The sequence below is a fragment of the Melanaphis sacchari genome, unplaced genomic scaffold, assembly GCF_002803265.2.
Source record: "Melanaphis sacchari strain LSU unplaced genomic scaffold, SCAv2.0 Contig112_pilon_pilon, whole genome shotgun sequence".
NCBI lineage: Eukaryota > Metazoa > Arthropoda > Insecta > Hemiptera > Aphididae > Melanaphis > Melanaphis sacchari.
In genome coordinates this window covers 207,854-229,645 of record NW_020270434.1, presented here as the reverse complement: position 1 = coordinate 229,645, position 21,792 = coordinate 207,854, and the positions used below count along the sequence as shown (strand labels likewise).

Sequence of the window (21,792 nt, the reverse complement as noted above, 5' to 3'; positions counted from 1 at the left end):
TATGGCTACGGAGAAAGGGTGTTGTCGACTTCCGACGTTTACAGCATGTATGTTATATATTACATTATATCTGTATAATATGACACATAAATAAGTTGTTCATTCCGTGCCGCATCGGTGTTAAACAAATTAAATAATTCAATAAAATATTCGACAAATTGTTGAATTAACAGTGCTGCTGCTCAAGGATTACGATATGACGTGTTTGTTTCGCATATCGGCTACAATATGTCGTAGTTTTAAACGTTATGCATTACGTATAGTGTTACTATATTAATAAAATATTTGGCAATATTATGGTACCTATCTATGGGACTAGATCGTAGACTTTGAACGGTTTTATTACGCGTGTGGCTCGAATTAATGTGTAAATAACGGACAAACGCCTCTAGTTGAATCGGTGTTTTTTCCGCTTTATAATATTATAATAATTGTTGTTAATACGCCCTATTATTATATTATTATTGCACTCTAAATGAACGATGGACGTTTAAAGTTTTAAACCGAGCCGTAACATTAGACATAACTACTCATAACTCATTACAGTACTTACTTTGTATTGATATAAGACGAAGTGTGTAGTCGAAGCGTAGTGGATGACAACTACTGTGCGAGACAATAATGGGTTGGAAAAATGTTTCGGGCATAAATGATATAATTTTCAAAATACAGAAACATTAAAATAAAGCGTTAACGATAAGTGTTTTTCGCAGACACATTAAGCAAAAATACTGTTATTCCTTTTTTTTTTTCTATTTAATTTTTTTGTTTAACCTTTACATATCTTGTTCACTCTACTCCGTCTTATCGTCGATGCGAAAATTTGATATATGCTTTTATGTTTAACGGTATAGTATTTGACACGAAGAACTATTTTAAAAATGAGTACTCTTTTGGTTCCGTCGTCATAATTGTGCAGTACAGTAAATCATATAGTACGCGCATCACAACAATAAAAAAATAGCTGTCAATAGAATTTATACTTAATATCTATTAAAAATGGTAATAACAACTTAAATCTATCGTAAAGATACCTAAAACTAAAAAATATAATTTTTGTTCATTTGTACAATTGGTTTATAATAATTAATGTTAAGTATTTGATTTAATATATTATAAGTACAATCACAATACTTCTTAAATTCCAATGGTTTATGACGACGTAAGTCACAATAAAAAAATAATATTGATGAAAAATGAATTTGAGCGAAGATGAGGGTTTGTTAAATTTCAGCATACTTAGCTTGTATTAAATTTTAAAGCTACTTTACTCACAAAAAAAAAAATTATCATGCAGTAAACGAATTAAGACTAAAAAGTCAGCAATTACTGTATATGTTTATAATTACCACAAAAAAAGACAAAATATTTTTAAATTTTATCATGTTTAGAAAATTATAGAAAAAAAAGATATTTTTCATTCGACTCAAAATCTAAAGTATATAGTATTATATCTTCTACTACTACTTATTTCATAAAACACGCAATGGTTTGTAGTGTTTGAAATTGGCACACGTCCTACATAATAATACGCACGTCATCGTCCGAGGGAGGCTGTACGTAAAATATATTTTTTTTTCTGACGACCGTTTTATTTTTACAGCGTATACACAAGTACGCACGTACATAACAGTATAATAGATGTCTACAGGGTGTAACATATAGAATTCAAAATTTAAATAAACTTATTATTTAGGTATACATTTAGGTATTTTTTTTATCTATATTAAAATAAACAATTATAATAATATAATTGTTTTGATTATTCATGATCTTAATGATATCTTTTTTTAAACTATCGATTGGAAAAGAAGTTATTACATTGATGTTTAATTACATTTGTCAGTAAGTTATTTCTGCTACACCCTGTACATGTACGTATTATTCTCCCCTCGAATACAACCCTATACCTTTATAGTAAATCTGTCCGTTACTTCAATTTATAAGAAATGTTGCGCACCTCCAGCGACAAACAAACGCACATTTTAACGGGCCATACGGTGCCATGCACTATAACTGGTAAACATATACATAGGTAGACATGTACTCATATGCGCGTTTTGACTGAACAATGGACTTTGACAAAAGGGGCACCCGCCTATACATTAAAAAGGTTTCCCCCCAGTTCTTGCGCATGCTGCTGTTGTTATTCATATTCGCAATTCGTATAAAGCTATTTATATTTATACTCAAGAATAGAAATTTTTTACTTCGTACGATTCTTACGAGATGTTTTTTTACAAATTTTCTAATGTAGGTATATTAATCGATTTAACTGCTAAATATATTTGTTACGGACATAACATTAAAACATGCATATCATATTATATTTTATATAGCGGTTTTATATTTTACGGCAATTAGTTTTTAAGATGTGTTATAAAATTGCTGGTAGAAAATAAATCGTCAACTAAATATAATATGTATGTATGTTTATTGTTATTTATAGCTTATATAGGTAGTAGGAGGCACCTACTTGTACATTATTTTCCACTGTACTTTATTTGACGGTCTATACCGAGTGACATAATCTGTAATGTCGAATCTAACATCAATAATGACGTGTGATAAAACATTTTAGATAACATTTTACGGCGGTCCTTATATGTGCCCAAGCAAGTTATAATATTTTGCCAATCTTTTAAGTGTAAATATTTATGTTTGCAGAAAATGTCTTTTTTTGGAATTTTCATTTTATTGGTTCTAAAAATAAACCTATTGTCGAATGGTGATGCATTAATCATAAATATATACACATTCAATTTATTCGATTGCGGTATAGAGGTATACGTAAATATAATTATGTTGTAGCTAGTACTATGTTATTTTAAATGAATAAAAAAATTATACGTAGAAAAAAATATGAAAATTATGCCGAACACGAGAAAGTTGTATAGTAATTTATCGGTTTATTGATCCAATATTTGTATAATGTACCTACGCATTGAGTATCATTTAAGTACATAATATTATAGGTATTACGTTTACGTTGTTAAAAATAACCTCGTATTATAATTCAAGTGAGCATATCTCTTTAAAAATGTATAACTTTACAAATGACCTACGGGATTTTTAGTGCACATTTAACCATAATCTATGCATTTTTATTATACATATATTGTATCCCTATATAAATTATATATATATTGTATCGTGTATATAACGTAATATACACCTATTGGAATATGTATATTGTATATGTATGAATACATATATAAATTGCGCATGTTTTTAACTATCTTTCTCTCTTCGCGTTTTTACTTTGTAATTACACGTCGTTGTACGGTATTGCACGTCACGGAGAAAGGACGAATAATTATTGTTGTTGTGGTATCTAGCATAATATAATACAATATACGCATGTATAATAATATTATGTACCTTATCAAAAAAAAACCGCATGATGTGGCGTTTGATTTCCCGTGGATGATAATTGATTTATTGTAGTGGTGTACAGACGTCTACATACTTCGAAATACATATTAATTAGACGAATTAATGGAAACAAAATATATAACTAGCCAGTGTTATGTTTGTACACCGTGGCTGTAGGACATTAACCTCGAGAGAACGTCATTCCACGAACAGCAGCCACTTTATATATATATGTATGTCGCAGAGACAGACGAGTAATAAAGTAATAATATTTAAAATATATTTATATATATATATATATTATATGTTTCCAGTCGATGTATTCAAACGAATCGAAAACATTACAGAACGGATTTGCTAATTAGATGTCATTCATTTCTTAGTTAAGGCGCATTAAGTATAAGCAACTGGCAAGGTCGGTTTACATAGGCGCGCTGCCGGTGAGTTTTCGTACGTATTGCATTCCACCCAAACAAGTTGATCAACAAATTTAATTTCGTGCAAAACCATTCATTCGTATGTATTTATATCTATACATGCAATAGTTATGAACTTATTTGTGGCAGGTAAAAAATAAAAAGTGTTTTCGACAATATATTTTTGATTACGCCAAATTACGGATTCAGTGCTTGTAAAAATATTAATTGATTATATATTAATTTGATAAATAGAAATGCTTATTCACGTAATAGCGTTTTTAAATATTATTTGTGGTATTAATATTATCAAGTGGATAAAATTTAAATATTAATTTAGATACACCGAGTGACGAGTAGTATCGTTGATTATGTGTTGAATATACACGAATTTCAATTACATATTTAGTTCGTTATTACTCATTAGTCATTACTTATAGACTATAGTTACATCAATTATAATAATATTGAAATATGTATTGTTTTTCAATACAATACATGCTTAAAATAATTATTCACAATTACTAAAATAGATTTTATCTTTAGTATAATATGTAATATTATTTTAAAAATCTATTATGACAATCAAGTGAATAGTGGTTTATAATAAGTTCATAGGCCAGATTGATTTTATCTTTGATTACATCGATACCTTACTACTATACAAGTACAAAAGTAGTAGTACGAAATATTTAATGGATAATATAAAAATTAGTATAATTTTGGTATTCAAAGTCTACAAAATTAACCTTTTAATAATTTACGATCGGTCAGTAAACAATTTGTAAGTAAAAGTTTCTTTTTCTATTTTTATTATAAAATGTATCTAAAGAATAATAAAATTTATCATTTAATAAGTAATATTACGATAAATTTAAATTATGATTTGTCTAAAAAAAGTTTAAATAAGTAAAAATACGTATATGTTTAATATGTATTTTAAGCCCTGAAAGTGTTGATGAGCTTATTGGTTTTATAATGATTTTTTATTTGTCTCAGAAGACACTATCTAGAAGCAGAAAAATAACTGCTCCGATTCTCACTTTGATAGAAATTTCTTATAACAAATTTGATATTGTTGATACTTTCGAGAGATAAAAATTGAAAATTTTTAGTACTTTTTAAAATAATGTGATGGGGGAATACGAAAATTTGTTAAAATTTGAATAATATTATCAAAATAACTGTTAACTTTGTCTACCAAAAAGTAAACCGTCCTTGTTTAGTATTATTTTTAATCATATTGTATGTATTAAGATTCGTATACAATGATTAATTATTCAATTAAATTTAACACATCCATTACAAACTACAGAGTCTACTTAATGCTAAGGTACACAGTACACTTGATTCCTACAGCAAAGTGGTTACCTAATTTTTCACTTTTTAGTTTTTATAATGTTGAATACTTTAAATTTGTTCAGTCTAATTGAAAATTAATTCGTAACAATAATAAATACTGTTACTGCTATAATTTAATCATAGGTTTTTAATCATAAAAACAATTTGTTCTATGTTTTACTTCGTTATAATTGATATTTAAATACTATATAATATCTCTTTTGTGTTCTTGAAAAATGACTGTTAATGTATAGATGACTTATTAACTTAAATAAATATTTTTACGTGAATTAAATATCATAGCGTAAAAATATTATACAAATATGATTAATAATTATAAAAAAAAAAAATATAAATGTTATTAGGTAATAAAAAATAAGTTTAAACTATTATTATAAAGATCTTAGATCATTATATAATATGTAGCTATAGTTACCATAATACTTTATACATACCTACTGCAGGTAATCAAATAATATAACTATATAAGTTTAACTCACCGTATGTATAAAACACGCAGTATACTCGTACTACATAGGTCAAATATAAACTTTACAAAACTTATAAGTTATAACTCATAAGATATAAAATATATTTATCAATACAAATATTATTTTTATAAAAGTGATCTGAATTGTCGAAATTTATGTACATATAGTTGTCATAGCCACTATGTTATTTTAAAATACCTTAATAATAACACTATTAATTTAATGTAACAACATGCATCAGACAATTTGATGATAATAAATAGCAATTAATTATATATAATACGTATTATAAACAAAGACAAAATAGGCATTAAACATGCTACTCGTATAGCCGTATATGACTGAATTTATTATTTATATTATTTATAATATACCAGTATACCACTATATACTTTAAATAAATTGCAGCTTACATTATTATATACCTTATTCATTATTGTTTGTGTATTTTAAAGGATTTAATTATTTGAATTTTTATTTTAAAATCCTACTTAATATTTCAACGAATATGTAGTATATGGTATTCACTATTTAAAATAGATATTAAGCATTTACAGATTATTTTTCAAAACTTTTTTTTTTTAATATTGTAAATAATGCAAAAAATAATGTGAATGAAGCATATATAATATATATACAAACTACTCTTTTGATTTTCGTGCAGATTATATTAATGCCGAGAAATTCATCAGTCTGATCTACTGCAGAACATATATAAGTATATGAAATAATATTTAATTTGTTATAGTGAGATATTTACTGGGATTAAAATCTTTTATATTTAAATAGGATTTTAAACGACATAACTTACCATTGTATTCAAATATTTTACAATAGTATTTTATTTTTATCCTATACGTATTTTTACTATTTTACTCCATTTATATAATGAGGTGCTAAATGATTAGTCATCATGTCTGCAGATAGTAATTTCCAGGATACGCATGTCCATAACAAACATATGGCATAAGAAATTGGATACACATGTATCCTACCGAACATCCTAATGAACAACGTGGGTAGCTCGTAAGATAACATTTTCGCTAAGTTAAAGAATTTGCTTACATGTATAGTTTTTTTAAAGCAAGACATTTGGTGCAAATTATAATATGGAAGGTATAGTCACACACGTGGATGGATTATATCATACTAATATTTTACTGGCTTTGTAGCATGTTTGTGTATGCTATTCATCATTAGTCCGTACAGTAATTTATTATATTTAATTGGTATATCTATATATATTTTAATTAAAAATCCATTAGTCACTAATCTTCAGTTTTATTTGAAAAAAAGTAATTGCGATTATATCAAAAAATACTTTGGAATTAAGTGTTAGTATTATAATAATATATTACTCAAATAAAAATAAAGAAAAAAACGGTCCATAAAAATGTGTTTGGGTCAGATAACTCTGATAGTATCCTAATAAATAGCGTTAAGGATTATTTTTATAATTTTTTTTCATAGGTATTAAGTATTCCCACGTAAAATGTATCTTCATAACATAATATTTTCATGCTATTTCATTGTTTTATATCTTGCACTTCCGCTGATGTAATCTTAAGGATTTGATAAAAGTTTATAATGCCATAATATTATGATATATATTTTTGTTTATACATTAACGATTTACTAAATTATTTCAATGTCTATAGTACATAGTTTTTTCATATTTATGTTTATCCTAAAATAATTCATGATAAAAATATTCAACTGGAAAAAACAAGTCAAGTTGTGCACTTATACATAAATCATGATTTATATAATAGGCACCTTCTCTTCTTGTTTACCTTGAAACGTTGTAACTATTATAACAACTGTCATCAAATATGCGTGTACTGCATATTATCATTAATATAATATTAACCGTAACTATAAAAGTGTGTTCAAATTTTCCAAATTGCATACATGTTTTAGAAAATCAGGCACTAAAAATAACTATTTTGGAGATTTATTTTAACTTTAGTTATGAATTAGATAAAAGTTTTTAGACTAGAGTATTTCAATACAACTAAAATCCAAAACTTTTTTAATATCCTGTGTCTATAAAATTAAAGACATTAATTTCAGTTTATGTAATTTTTGTTAAAAATTAATCACTAACATTATTATTTATTTGTTATATGCACTAAATAAATAATCTAATTATTCATCGTATTATGTCTTGTTTTAGAATTCTGTCTGTTAGACAGACTAATAAGTACCTATTTAAAATATAATATAATATTTTTTGTGTGCTATATAGTATACCTGAATGTCAGTTTCAAGCGATATTTACGATTTTCATTGTGTGTTTCGATGAAAATGCACGTATATTTTGTAACAAGAAATATGGTTGTGTTAGAAATTTTGTTAATATTAGTAATTACATTCGTTTAATGCTCTATTTGTAAATACTCATTATTATTCAATGTTAGATTAATTAAAACAGTAAATTAAACGCATAATAATCTTTATCGTTATTATTAAGTAATTAAAAAAAAAAAAAAAATTATTTTTGTAGTTAACATATTATGTTATTTAAGCTATTATAGTTATAATGAAGTATAATATGCTCGTATATATTATATATTATATATATACATTTTTTTTGTATAAAAAATGATTAATTAAATTAATTTTGTACATAAAAATATACACTAAGTCATTTTGATGACAAGTAAATAAATGGAGGGAATAATAGTGTTGGGAAAGCACTTTGTAGTGCTACCCGACAAATTAAATGAGTTATTCTTTATTAGCCAAATCCATTTAGACGTTTCCGTGGAGTATTGGAAATTGTGTGGGAGGATTGTTGATCAATTAACGGATTTTTATGATGGTCAACTTTGAAAAAAATTAAAAATGATAGGATTTAATTGTTTGGTATGAAAAGCTGCAGAGCTGAGCTACCTACATTAAAAATTAAAAATTGATGCAATTTATGAGTTAAATTATTGTTGTTCTTTGTGGTGTAATTGATTCTGGTAGAATCGGCGTATCTTTGCCATTAATAAAGAATTGTTTAGTGAATTCGATGAAATAATGGACCGAGAAGAAGAGATGATTTACGAAGTGAAATTGACTGGGAGGCTTAAATTATTCTGAGGTTGGAAGGTTTTGTAATCCTATATTTACATGTCATAGGACTACATTGATCTGATAATAATTTTATAAATTTAGATTTATTGCTTTTGGATAACCCAAAAAAGTAAGCAGAACAGTAAGAATTTAGAGTTGACTGGTTTTCTTTTATTTTTAAGATTTTAAAAATTGATTTAATCATCATGTTTGTATACGTCTGTATTTAATAGATACATATAATTTATAAACTCCTTTCAAAAATTAAATAGTAAATTTACCTAAAAACATTTTGCTACTGTATTATATTCAAGATAATTTTCCTGAAACATCTTACTATCTCAAAAAAAAAAAAAATAAAAAAAAAATAGAACCATCAAGCATTATTCATTGACACCGCTTAGAGGCGGTTTTAGTTATCCTCCAAAAATATTTATATTTATACTTCTTTAATCATATTTTATTTAACAAATAAATCATATTTATTTAATTAAAATTGTATTTATTTTTGTAATAATGTGAAATTGTTATTATATAATAAAATGTAATAAATTTTATTGTACAATAATTTGATTAATATTATTTATTGACAATTAAATAAAAATATATTAATCTTATAAAACATAAAATATGAATAAATATAAATGCAATTTGAATTATCTTTATTACCTTTTAGAGGAATATTAGCACAAGTTTAATACTTACTATATGTTTGTAGGGAGATTTACGTAAGCATATTATGTTAACAATATATTTTTAGGGGAATAAATAATATTTTAAAGGAGTTAATATACAATATTATAATGTGTATAGTAAAATTAAACGTATTTTTGGATTATTTATTTATTAATTTGGATGAATTTGTTTGAGTAAATAATTTATTTTAACTGTGGCTATATATATATATAAAAAAAAAAAAACAAGTTGAAATTCATTATAAAATAATGATATAATTCATTATGTAGATGTAGAAATAACTATCTACAATAATATAAGCTATGGATATATTTCAGTGTTTAGATAAGCTATTCAACATTATAACGATAATAGTGCGATGACAATATAATTAAGTAATATTTATAACTAACATGGATAATATTATATATTTATATATGTATAGATTTTGCATGAGTTACTATTTAAAGCGTAAAATGTAGGTTTGCTGTAATATAGGTGTTACAGGTGAATTATTCTTGACCTCGAGTTTGTACAATAAAAAAATACAAATCAGCTGTTCAAAGGGGGTATTTTTATGTTCTTAATTCAATATCATAAAAAAAGCAAATCTACGTGTGAATTTTCCTTTTCGTGTAAGTTTTGCCCAATCATTGTGGTTTTAATTAAGCATTCAACGGTTAAATGTATAAGTGTCATTAAAATATTGATATAATAAAATATACTTAAAATGTCTAATATAATATAATAACTTATAAATTACATATTTAATTATATCTTTATATGCTTGTTTATAAACATATGATAATAAATAATAATAATATGAGGTTTGTAATTATTAATTTATATACCTAGCTATAATATATTTTACATAATACAAAAATATGTTTCATTTTATGCGTGTGGTAATCTTAAACCATGTTATTTTATTATTGCATTATACTATCATAGTATGTATAATAAATAACAATAAGAGTCCGAGTTGTTCAATTGAAGATAAATTATTGTAATTTAATGATGTTTGTCGTCCATTGCTCAACACGATTAGTACGAATAACGAATTACGGTGCATTCGTCAGTACCTATTGTAGTATTGTGATATAACTTAAATACTTATTTGTATATAAATATTAAGTATAACAAACGTACTAACGTTTGATATATTGTTTTGACATAAACTTCATAAATTATAAAATTGTTTAGGTATAATATACTTATATACCATGACACTATAATATGACATTAAATAATATAAATGAATAATAATAATATTATAAATAATAATGATAAATGATCACTTATTTAATTCAGTCCAAATAATATCGAGGATTTTGTTACATTATACGATAGATGTCTAACATTAAATTTTTATTTCCTACTTGGCTGAATAAGTCATACAGTATTTTTCTCATTCAATTTATTCTCTGTGAATATCCTATTGTAGACTGTAAATCTAAACTTAGTGTACCCAAGCTTATTTTAATTTTAGAGATCTATGATATTTTAAGTTATACTACATTGTTTTTTTTCTGATTAAAAGTGTTTTATTATAAGTTTAAATATCCAAGTAAATTAAAAATGTTTATAATTTTTTATAAGCCCTTATACGTTACGGTTATATTTATAATTATTTTTATTTGATTAATATTATTTTATGTATAATATGTAAATATATCCGATACCTATAGGTTATACACCATAATTATATTTTAATTGAGTTGTTTGTTTTGTATAATTATATGTTGGTTCTTCGAATTTTTATTTAAGGTAGTTAGTTAAACCAAATTTGTTTTTCTTTTGTATTACTAATGTAGTACCTACTTAATGCATTATACAATAATTATTTTGTTTATCATAACGTTATTTTTATCGTGTATTTTTCTCTCGTAATGACACATAGTGATTTTGTGGTGCAAAAGTTATTCAACAGTAATATCGTGTTGATTAAAAAAAAAAAAAATTGTCGTTGTACAATTTAAGATTATATTTGTAATTCAGTATTCACCTTTTAATTTAAAACTTAATTCAAAATTCTAACAACCATTTTAGGTATACTACTATGTATAAAATTAAATTATACAGAAGCTTATCTTAAATAAAGGCAACGATAATTACTTATTTGTAAAAATGCACTAATTTATTTCCTTTACATTTTATAAAATTATACGAGTATGTAGTTTGACAACGTTGCAAATTACTGTTTGCTGAATCTGGATTTATTGAAATTCGTATTCTTTGATCAATTGGAAAATTGGCCAATGTTTAATTTAGTTTACCGAAAAACATAATATAACAGACATTCATAATAATTTATATTCAAGCGTAAGCGGATTATGAGAGGGGGTGGGAAGAAGAGGCTTGAAGCATAACTTATATATTATGTTGTTGTTTACATGGACAAAATATTTTTATTCGTGTTTTTTTTTTAAGTTGTTAAAAATATAAACGTTTTTACATACAAAAATAAATTTGTTAAAAATACTTTAAATATTTAATGATACGCTGATCAAACCATTATACGCATTTAATATGGTTACACACTTAAAGCGGATTACTTGTTGTATGGGTATTTATTTTCCGTTTCAAGTGTACGGCTTACCGTTAAAATTAAAACTTTCAACAACAAAGCCAGGATCAATTTTAATCGACGGATTCGGTTTTAAACAATATACTTAATATTCAGGAATGTATATAAACGCGTCTTTGTCAAACCTCGTTGCTCTTTTAGCGCAATAAAATGTGGACCGAATGCTTATCACATATTTATAATTAACATAATATATTATGTTACCTATTCACGAAACGAGGCCCTATTCAGTGTTTTATTTCCGATCCCGTTACACCGTGTTATTTTTCAGTAAATATCATTGCGCATTATAAAAAATATAATGCGTGCGCGTGTACCTACGCTGTATGCGCACTCGTGGACCAGACATTTGTTTTGTTCTCATCGCCGCGTGTTGGACCATATTTGTAACGATACTCATAATATCATTTCACATATTCGGTAAAAAAACAAATTTCTTTTTTAATAATTGCCGAGTGTATTACACCGTTGGTGATAAGGCGGATATTATCAACGGGCGGTAATAATAATTGGCAGAAAACACGACTATAAAAAAAAAAAAAATTGTCGTCGCAAGACGCGTGTCGAGTTAAATAATATTAATAATAATAATAATAACGATACAAAGTAAAAACGATTTTGAACCGTAGCGAGGCAGGTAAACAGCCATTACAGCCGCCGACGACAGATGGCGCTGCTCGGTTTTGCCGCGGTTCAGTCTCCCGACGACGACAACGACGACTCCCCGCTCCCCGACCGGTCCTCGGCGCCGACAACACAGCGGTAACCACGCATCGACACGACCGTCGACGGCGCAGAGCCCGCACGGCGTCCGTCCAGGTCAACTGGTTTTTAATCGCGTCGTCCGTTGCGTGTTTTCCTTTCTTTTTAAATCGTTTTTCGTTGCAGTCGCTGTTCGCTACCGTCGTCATAGCGCTTCGCGAGTATTCCGAACGCAGTGTGGTGCAGCGTGTTAAAGCAGTGTGCAGGTGTGAGTCGATCGGCAGTTGATATTTTATTTTTTCGGGCAGCGTGCAATACGCACGACGCATCGCCGGTAAACGGGACATTACACTGCACAGGAGCCCGGTGTTGGTCGGTGTCGGCAAACAAACGAGGTACGGCGACCAAGTGTTTTCTCACTATACCGCGGTTGTTCGTTTTAATTACGATTTTTTTTTTTTTTTTTTTTTGGCACACCTGTTGCCCGTGTCCGTGGTGCGGTAATCTTATTTTTTTCGGTTTTTCGCGCTATGCGTTTCGCGACGGTTTATGCGAACATCGCGTCGTCGAACACCGCTGCTGTGGCGGCGACTAGTCGGTAAACGAGAGCGCGGCTGTTCCGAGCCGACGACATTTATAGTTTTGACACTGCGGGGCCTATCTACGAGGTTACCTACCGCTCGTATTATAACGGTCACCGTCCGCCGTCGCCATTCGGTCCATAGTCGAAATGCTGTGTGCCGAGGAACTGATCGGCGGCATCGACGAGGCGGACGCGTCGGCGTTCAAGTCGCCCATCCGCAGACTCGGTTCCACCAGAAAGATACTGTACTTCAACAGTAAGTACTGAACACCGCAATTTCACGTCATAATGTATATAATATTATCACGGACCTGGTCTTAGCCTGTGGATTACTATTGTTATATTACCTATATTACACTACGTGTCTGTTTGGGTTAAGGCTATAAACGAGGTTCATAAAAACAACCGCAATACGAGTAGGTACAATAGGTATATGCATTTATTTAAAAATACTTTTTAGTTTTCTGTGGTAACGACTGACATACGTACTATTAAGATATTTTATTTGTAGACTGGCTGGTGTTCTAGATTAAAAAAAAACCGAATTACTGTTTGGGAAAAGACTAGAGAAGGTTTTGGTAAAACGTATTTTTTTTATCAAATTATGTTGCGAACATTTTATTTAATGATATATCTTTTTTGATTTTGGTGTTATCAATCTATAGTCTATATTGTATGCATGTGTGCCTTCGAATATTTATCACTTGTTTCGTAGACCGAAACGGTTAATCGAAAGCGATATCCTTATGTCATCCGTTTACCGCCGTATAGTCATCACAGTCTGGTGACATGTTAACACGTATCATAGGTAGTAGGTACCAGGTACCTATTGGCTTCTGTAGTAGGTACATATCTGATTTCCCGTTAGTTTTTTTTTCCAACGTATACGGGTTTATGGTGTAGGTACATTTTAAATGGTTTTCATTTGAAAATATTGAAAAATACGATCAGTCTACTGGTAACAGTTGACTAATTTTCGCGATGATGAATTATTTAAGTATTATATTTAAAGTAAAGAAAGTAGGTATTTTGATTAAAAACTATAATAAAGTTTTGTAGACTACGAAAATTGAGAAATTATATACTCGAGAATTCATACGTTGTGTGAAAATAAAACTAAATAGTAGATTTTAACTCTGTGAAGTATCTGAAATTGATTGTATCCCAGTAATATTTGTCCAACTGCAGGTTGATAATTGAAAATATTTAAAAAATATATTTCTCAAACTTTACATGTCAATAGTAAATTTTTGATAGAAAAAAGTGTCTGTGTGTAATACCGTCTATTAATAAACACGGAAAAAATAGAACTAGGTACCATTGGTATTGTTTAAAATTTAAATACGTATTTAGAACATACACAAAATATATTGAAGTATACAATTATTATAGGAATCCGTATTTATTTATGCGAGTATCAACAAGTGTAAATAGTGAATTTTGATGATGTTGAAAGTGAAAGTAAGTTATTATTAAATATTAGGGACTATGTCTTATGAGTTATGGAAATACGGTAAAAGGTACCCACTTTGATTTGATAACATTATAATATTTTGATTGAATTGAGATAATTAATTAGTAAATATATTCTTTAGTTGTATGGTATTAAAATATTAAATATCTAATATTTGGTTATTGATGTAAGCACATAATATTGTATAAAGCACACAATATCAATTTTACCAGAACATAATTGGATTAGTTTTTGTGAAGCACACTGTCGTCGATAGTGACTGGATAAAGTATAGTTATTACTTATTGTCTTGTATGGTCACTCGGTATGTTTAATTTAAAAACAAAAACTAATCGTTTACTTGTGTTATGATAACTGATTACCTTTGTCCTTTCAGTACTATATCTTAATCTAAAAATTAAAGGAAAATGTCAGTTTATTTATTAAATTGTGCATTAAAAATATAAGGAGTTAAAAAAAAAAAGGTGATGGTAATCATTTGTTTTTATCAAGAAACCTTCATATTATAACTCTTATTTCTAATTCTATTTTTTCTTTAATTGCTAACATAATTTTATACCAAAGTTTATCCAAGTACTATTTATTATACTACGGTAAAATAGAATGGTTACAATTTATTTATGTAATATATTGTATCTGGGTTGATTTACGGTTTTGTGTGTGTTTTTTTTTATTATAAAAAAACTGATAATCAATTATGCATTAAATATGATAATATTTGCAATTATAAAACAATGAATTATACGTTTTATTACTATGATTGAATGATCGATTGGTTTTATAGTAAGTACCTGACACAATTACTCACATATAATATTATTTAACTAGGCAGTTGCTTATTATTAGTTAAAGTATGTTTATGATAACATACATCACTTGATAATTTGTTATATTATAATTATCATAAAATAAGAATACAGAGAAATTATAGAGAAAATATACTAATAGTATAATAGTACTATGTTAATGATTTATGCCTATGTCATACTTATATCATGTGTTATATAAATTATATAGTAATTGAATATATATTATTAATAAAGGTGTTTTGATATAAAAAGTATATGTAATATAAAGGTTCTAATAAAAGTTGATTAAGCCCAAAAGTGTGATTTATTATAAGATATGTTTTGTATCACGTACACTATTATTTTTATTGATTTGACAATTATTTGAAAAATATATACTTAGAAATAACAAATTTTCGTGGTCATGTGAATGTTATATTATATCCATCAGTATTTCTCTTTTTTTAATACTATATTTTTAAATAATAACTATATTAATGTAGATCTAATGAATGCAAAATATTAGTTTTTATATGACTACGTGTCTATGTCCAATCATAAAATTAACATAAAACTAACTTCAGTCCCGGTTTAGTACTTAAACAGAAATACGTATTGTTATTTTGAAAGAAATATTAATTTTTACGATACGGTTTTATTTTACTTTTCATTGTGAAAAGCCAATGCAGCTGCACAGCGTATTCTTTATCGAAATATCTAAATGCGTTTGTAAAAGAGGATTTATCGTAGTCGAGCCAAGCTAGAGTTTTAGGGCTGCTATTGTTAAGATATTGACAATAGGGTGAATGATTTTTATCTAAACTTCTTGACACTGCTTGCATATAGATGCCTCGTGTGTAATGGTAAATTTAGTTTAAAATTAATTTCTGGTGTTCAAAAAGGCTTCTCAATTTTATATTGTTGTTGATCTAGTGATACACTCGTATCATTTTAAACAATTGACAATATAATATTTCCGTTGATGTAGGTGAGTAACATTTTGATCTGTAGAGTGATTTTATTCATAAGTTCTATTCTTTAGTACAATTATTTTTAATTTTTCAATAATGATAGTAAATTTTGTTTCATACTATTATTTTAAGTGTAACTGAATATTATTTAAAAGAATACCTATTTATAATTTTTGTAATTTTTTTACGTTATATGTTTGGTTTTTAAAGTTCTACTGCAACGTCAGGTAATATTCGTTGGACCATTGCTTATTTATTACAGTTATACTTATATTTTATTGGTGAAATATTTTACGTTTTATTTTTTGTATACGTTGATTAGTTAAATTAATAATAGGTACATAGAAACTGTATAATTTTGAGTTTATAATAATTTGACGTTACATTTTTTATCACAGAAGATATTTTTAGGATAGGTTGATTCAAGTACCTAGTTTAGAGTCGTAGAAAGATTCCCTAAGATTAATGTAATTTAATATTTGACAGGCTGTACAGGAATTATATTTTCGTATTCTCTGGTATTTGAAAATGATTGAGACTATCAATGTTGCCATTCAGTATAATATTATGCCCGTTATTGTTGAAATTATGATAATAGATGACACGAACAAAAATAAATAAATAAATACCTGTCAATGAACATCAATACATTTTCATGTATAAATAATAATCAAGATACTTACTACGTAAACCCTACTTCGTACAAAATTCGTTATTGCGGACTTAGTAGGACGTTCAGCTGCTGTCAACGGCAGATATTAACGTGACTGTAAAAGATGAAAATATCTATAGGTTCTGTATGTTTTTGTTGGTTTTTTTTTTCATCACTCCACGTTGGTGAGCAGATGTTCATATTATATCCTTTCCCTACGAGACGGCCACCACCATTGGGCTACCATATGGCTGTGAGTAGTTTTTGACACAAAACTAATTAATCATTTAAAACAGTCAAATATAATATGTCACATTGTTATTTCCTAATATTATTCGACCAACTTTATGAGTATTTAATGCAATTACAAAACTAATATAACATAAAAGCGAGCATAAAAGTAATATAATATTTAGTTCTCCATATGATATAGAGATTTAGACTATAGTTTATAACTTTTAATTATACAATTATATTTAATTAAGTTAAAAAAAATGTCAATAGGTGCCTATTTAAATTGATTTTAAATTCCAGAAAATAATAATAAAATATTTTAGTTATATTAATTAAAATGTTTTTAATTTATTTAATTAAAATATAACGATATATTGTACTTATTATTTTATGAAAAAATTTATAGTTTATTTCAATGAATTTAGTTGAAACATCCTGTTATGATCATTTATTAGCAAGTTATAAGTAATTTATTAAAAAAATCTTTTCATATTTAATATAATTTTAAAATATTTGTTTTATTTTTTATCATGTACTTGGTACATATTTAGGTATAGTTACTATTTAGATTTTTTTCCTTTTTTAAATTACAATACGAACAGTAAAAATTAAAATCTTTGAAATTGGTTTTATTTGAACATTTTAATGAATGCTGATCAAATATCAAATCAATAGTTAATAAATATAAGCATATATTTAAAGATAATTATTCTTGGGAAATAAAATTGTAGAAAACATTAGAAATTGTGAAATACTTCGCAAAAACGTTGTGCATTAGCTGCTATTCTTAAACTTAATAAAAAAAAAAAAATCTAAAATAATAATAATAACAAAAAAATACTGATGATTATCCTTTATATAATTTTGATTTAAAGATTATGGTTTTATTTGTGTTTCAACATTAAATAGAATTTAAAATATTTGTATAATATAATATTTGGTTTGTGTTTAATGCATGGAAATGTATAAAATTAATTAAAGTATTACCCATATTTTTTTTTATCGTTTTTATACTTAAATATAAATAAAATTAATTAACATTTATTTAAAATAATTCAAAAATAATTCATGAAAGTATGGTAAATATCTTAAGCAGAAATCAGCTAATTTAAACTTGTTGACTTATATATTATGTGTTGACTAATATTTTTATTTCTAAACCATTTAAAATTATATTTCTATAGTTATTTATTTTCAGCGTAAATTTATTAGTATTATTATGTTAATATTAGTCATGGGCTTATGATTCTAAAAGAGAAACGATAAACTTAACATTTATTAACATGTGCTAAGAATTATTTACCATTGCTTAATGTTTAATGCATTATTTTAATTAATAAAAATTCAAGAATTGAAAAAAAAATCCTTTTTAGAATTTATAATTTTCATTTAACAATTTAATATAATGGTACCACGTAAATAATGTTTTGGGTATTATTTTATTCAATTTAGGTATAATATGTTAGAATTCTTAGATTAATAATATTAATCGATTGTATCTAATTTGTTTCTAATATTTTATCGGGGTTTGATGTTTATTATTTGCCAGATTTACTATAAAAATTGTTTTAAGTAATTGACATATAAAATATATTATATTAATTATATCTATGTCTAGTATAGTAAATAAGTTTAAGTCAGACGTCAGTAGATAGTAATAATTTCTATTTATATTTAACCGCGTACTTATAATTTGTTCAATCATAATTTTTAACACTTATATAATACGGTTATTATTATGTTACTGTTTCTATTTGTTTTAAAAATATTGTAATACATAGAAATTGACGTAATTTCATGAGTTGGTAATTGTAATAATAATATTAATTGGTATTTATATTTACAGTAAAAATATTAAGTTTCAGTATAATTATTATTCTACAATAAACAATTAAAGTAAATATATTATGATTAAAATAATTAACTAAATCTGTAAATTAACCGTTTAGAATTGAAATTTTTTTCTCTGATATACAGTTTATAGTTGCTTAATTTTATTTTGTATATAATATTAGTATAGTGTTCTGCAATTAGCTTATAAATCATAAATAAATAAAAAATTAGTGTTTTTTTCACGCTTAATTATAAATTATAATGTTAATTTTTTTTATATAATGTAGTAAGTAAAAAAAAAAAAAATAATGCGTTTTGGTCAGTTTATTTTTGTTCTACTGGACCATATTATATTAGATATTTAATAAAAATTAAACTTGTTTTGACTATATTGTAATAGGTTTATAGTTTAGTTTTTGGAGAGTATCGAATTTATAATTTTTATGAACTAATTTCTTAATATGCATAGTGGCTTACTTTTTTGTATGAATTGAGGTTTTTAATAAGTACCTAAAATATTTCTCTTTTTTAGTGTTATTTTTTTATTTGAACCATGACATAGACTTATATTTAAAATGAAACTCTTGAGAACTATTATAGTGACATTGACGTGACTAGCAGAACAAAAGAAAAATAATACTCGAATGAAAAAACCCAGATGCTGAAGTAGTAGTGCTGTTAGGATCGAGGGGGTACAAGAAAAAAAATTGACACCATTTTATATTTTTATCATTATTATTATTAGACTATGATGATTGCCATAATATTATCATATAAATAAGTTGTATTTGTAGAGAAATCGATGTCAGTAAAATTAAAATGAAAACGAAATATTCCTTAATAAGTTTGTAAAACATTTAATAATTTATTATATAATTAGGGAATTAGATTATGCTATTCATTTGGGAAGAGCCGGGGATTGATTAAAAAAAAAAAGAGAATCATCACCAAGGTAAAGGCGCAGCTCCAGTTTTCCATTAGGTTAATAATGAGGATGTAACGGATTAAATCGAAAACATATACTGTACAACGAAGTGAACCGTGTAATGTGCAGCAGACTCATCTGTATTGGGATGCATATTATAAAAGTAAAGTTTTTAGAAAATTACTGATCTTTAAATGTTTATTTATATAATTAGAGAAATAAATAAAGTAGAGAAATGTAATATACATTAATATAACTAATAGTTTATATGCCAATAATTATAATGTATTATGTCAGGAAAACCTACGAGTTTTTTATTCATAAAGAGCTCTCCGGCTAACAAATAAATATAAATGAGGAATAAAGAAAATAATTAGAATATTATATATAAGGTAAATTTGTAAACAAATATAGATCCTCTATTAAATAGACCTCTATTAAATTACACACATTTTAATGGATATTTTATAAATTATGAATATTTAATGTTTATTTTTTTTTTGGTTATCTATTAGTAAAGTCAAAAGTTTTTTCTATTAAATATATTGCATTTAATAATAATATATTATAGCTTATACACGTCGGGATATTTTAATTATTAACAGTGAATAATAACATTATTTTTCTGTAATTTTTACGAAATATAAGTTATTATTTTTCTGAATAAGATCCAATTATTATATTTTACAATTTAACAAAATAATATCGAATATTTAACAATATTATTGCATATTTAATATAATATATGGTATTGGGAAATAAACAAATTTAGATACTTAATAAATAAATAAGTTTTCAATCTAAATTATTATTATATGTATGCTTATTATTATATTTTTTACTTAATTTACATGGAAATAGTAAATTATGCTGTCATAATTATTTAAAAAAATAGATTTATGGTATTTTTTGATATTTTTACAGTTTTTTTGACAATATTTTATACTCCTCAATATACTACCAATGCGTAGGCGTTTGCAAAGTAATTCTGGCGCACACTGTAAAATAATAAATTGAATGTATGCAACTTGTGTGAGTCAAGGTTTTCGGAATTATTTGTCAAGGTCATGTTCTACGGGTAATAATATTATTATATTTTGTCCCTCACGAACGCAGGAAATTGTTGATATTCAATATGTTGTGCTTAATTCATTTCGGAGAGATGCCCCTATAACTTTTTCTCGTGACGATTTTTTATACATATTATATATATAGCATTTAAAATAATGATATAATATATTATTTTTATAATAAATTAATAAATGTATTATCTTAAAGTTTTAAAAATACATAAATTAACAGTGAATGCAGATGTGCATAAATATTGTTTATCTGTTTTATTTAATAAAATAATATTTAGAGTCTATGTTTCAATCCAAAGCTAATCAAATAAATATTGCAAGTAATATGATGTGATTTATTTAAATGCATTTGATTTGATTTTTTTGGTGTATTATTAAATTTTTTTGAAAAAATTGAAACTGAAATGTTTTTTTTGGTGTTAAGACTATAAAAATTGACAAGTCACTTCTACAATGAATTACTGTAATAATACTTTATTTTTTATTGTATAATTTTACAAATTATTCCTTTTTTTATGGTCAGGTTTATATTTTTTGCAATAATTTTAGTCTTTCCGTAAAGAACCAGAAAATAAATTAAATATTAAACACGTTAATCAA

General features: G+C 25.8%; 1 protein-coding gene across 1 annotated transcript in view; it reads left to right on the top strand.

Annotated features, from left to right (window-relative positions):
• The first annotated feature begins 12,754 nt into the window (after positions 1–12,754).
• Positions 12,755–21,792, top strand: part of LOC112603884 (SLIT-ROBO Rho GTPase-activating protein 1-like) — a 41,972-nt gene continuing 32,934 nt past the window's right edge. Inside the window, exon 1 of the mRNA XM_025352685.1 lies at positions 12,755–13,489. Coding sequence (XP_025208470.1) covers positions 13,381–13,489 — 109 coding nt within the window. The 5' untranslated portion in view covers positions 12,755–13,380. The remainder of the gene's footprint in view (positions 13,490–21,792) is intronic.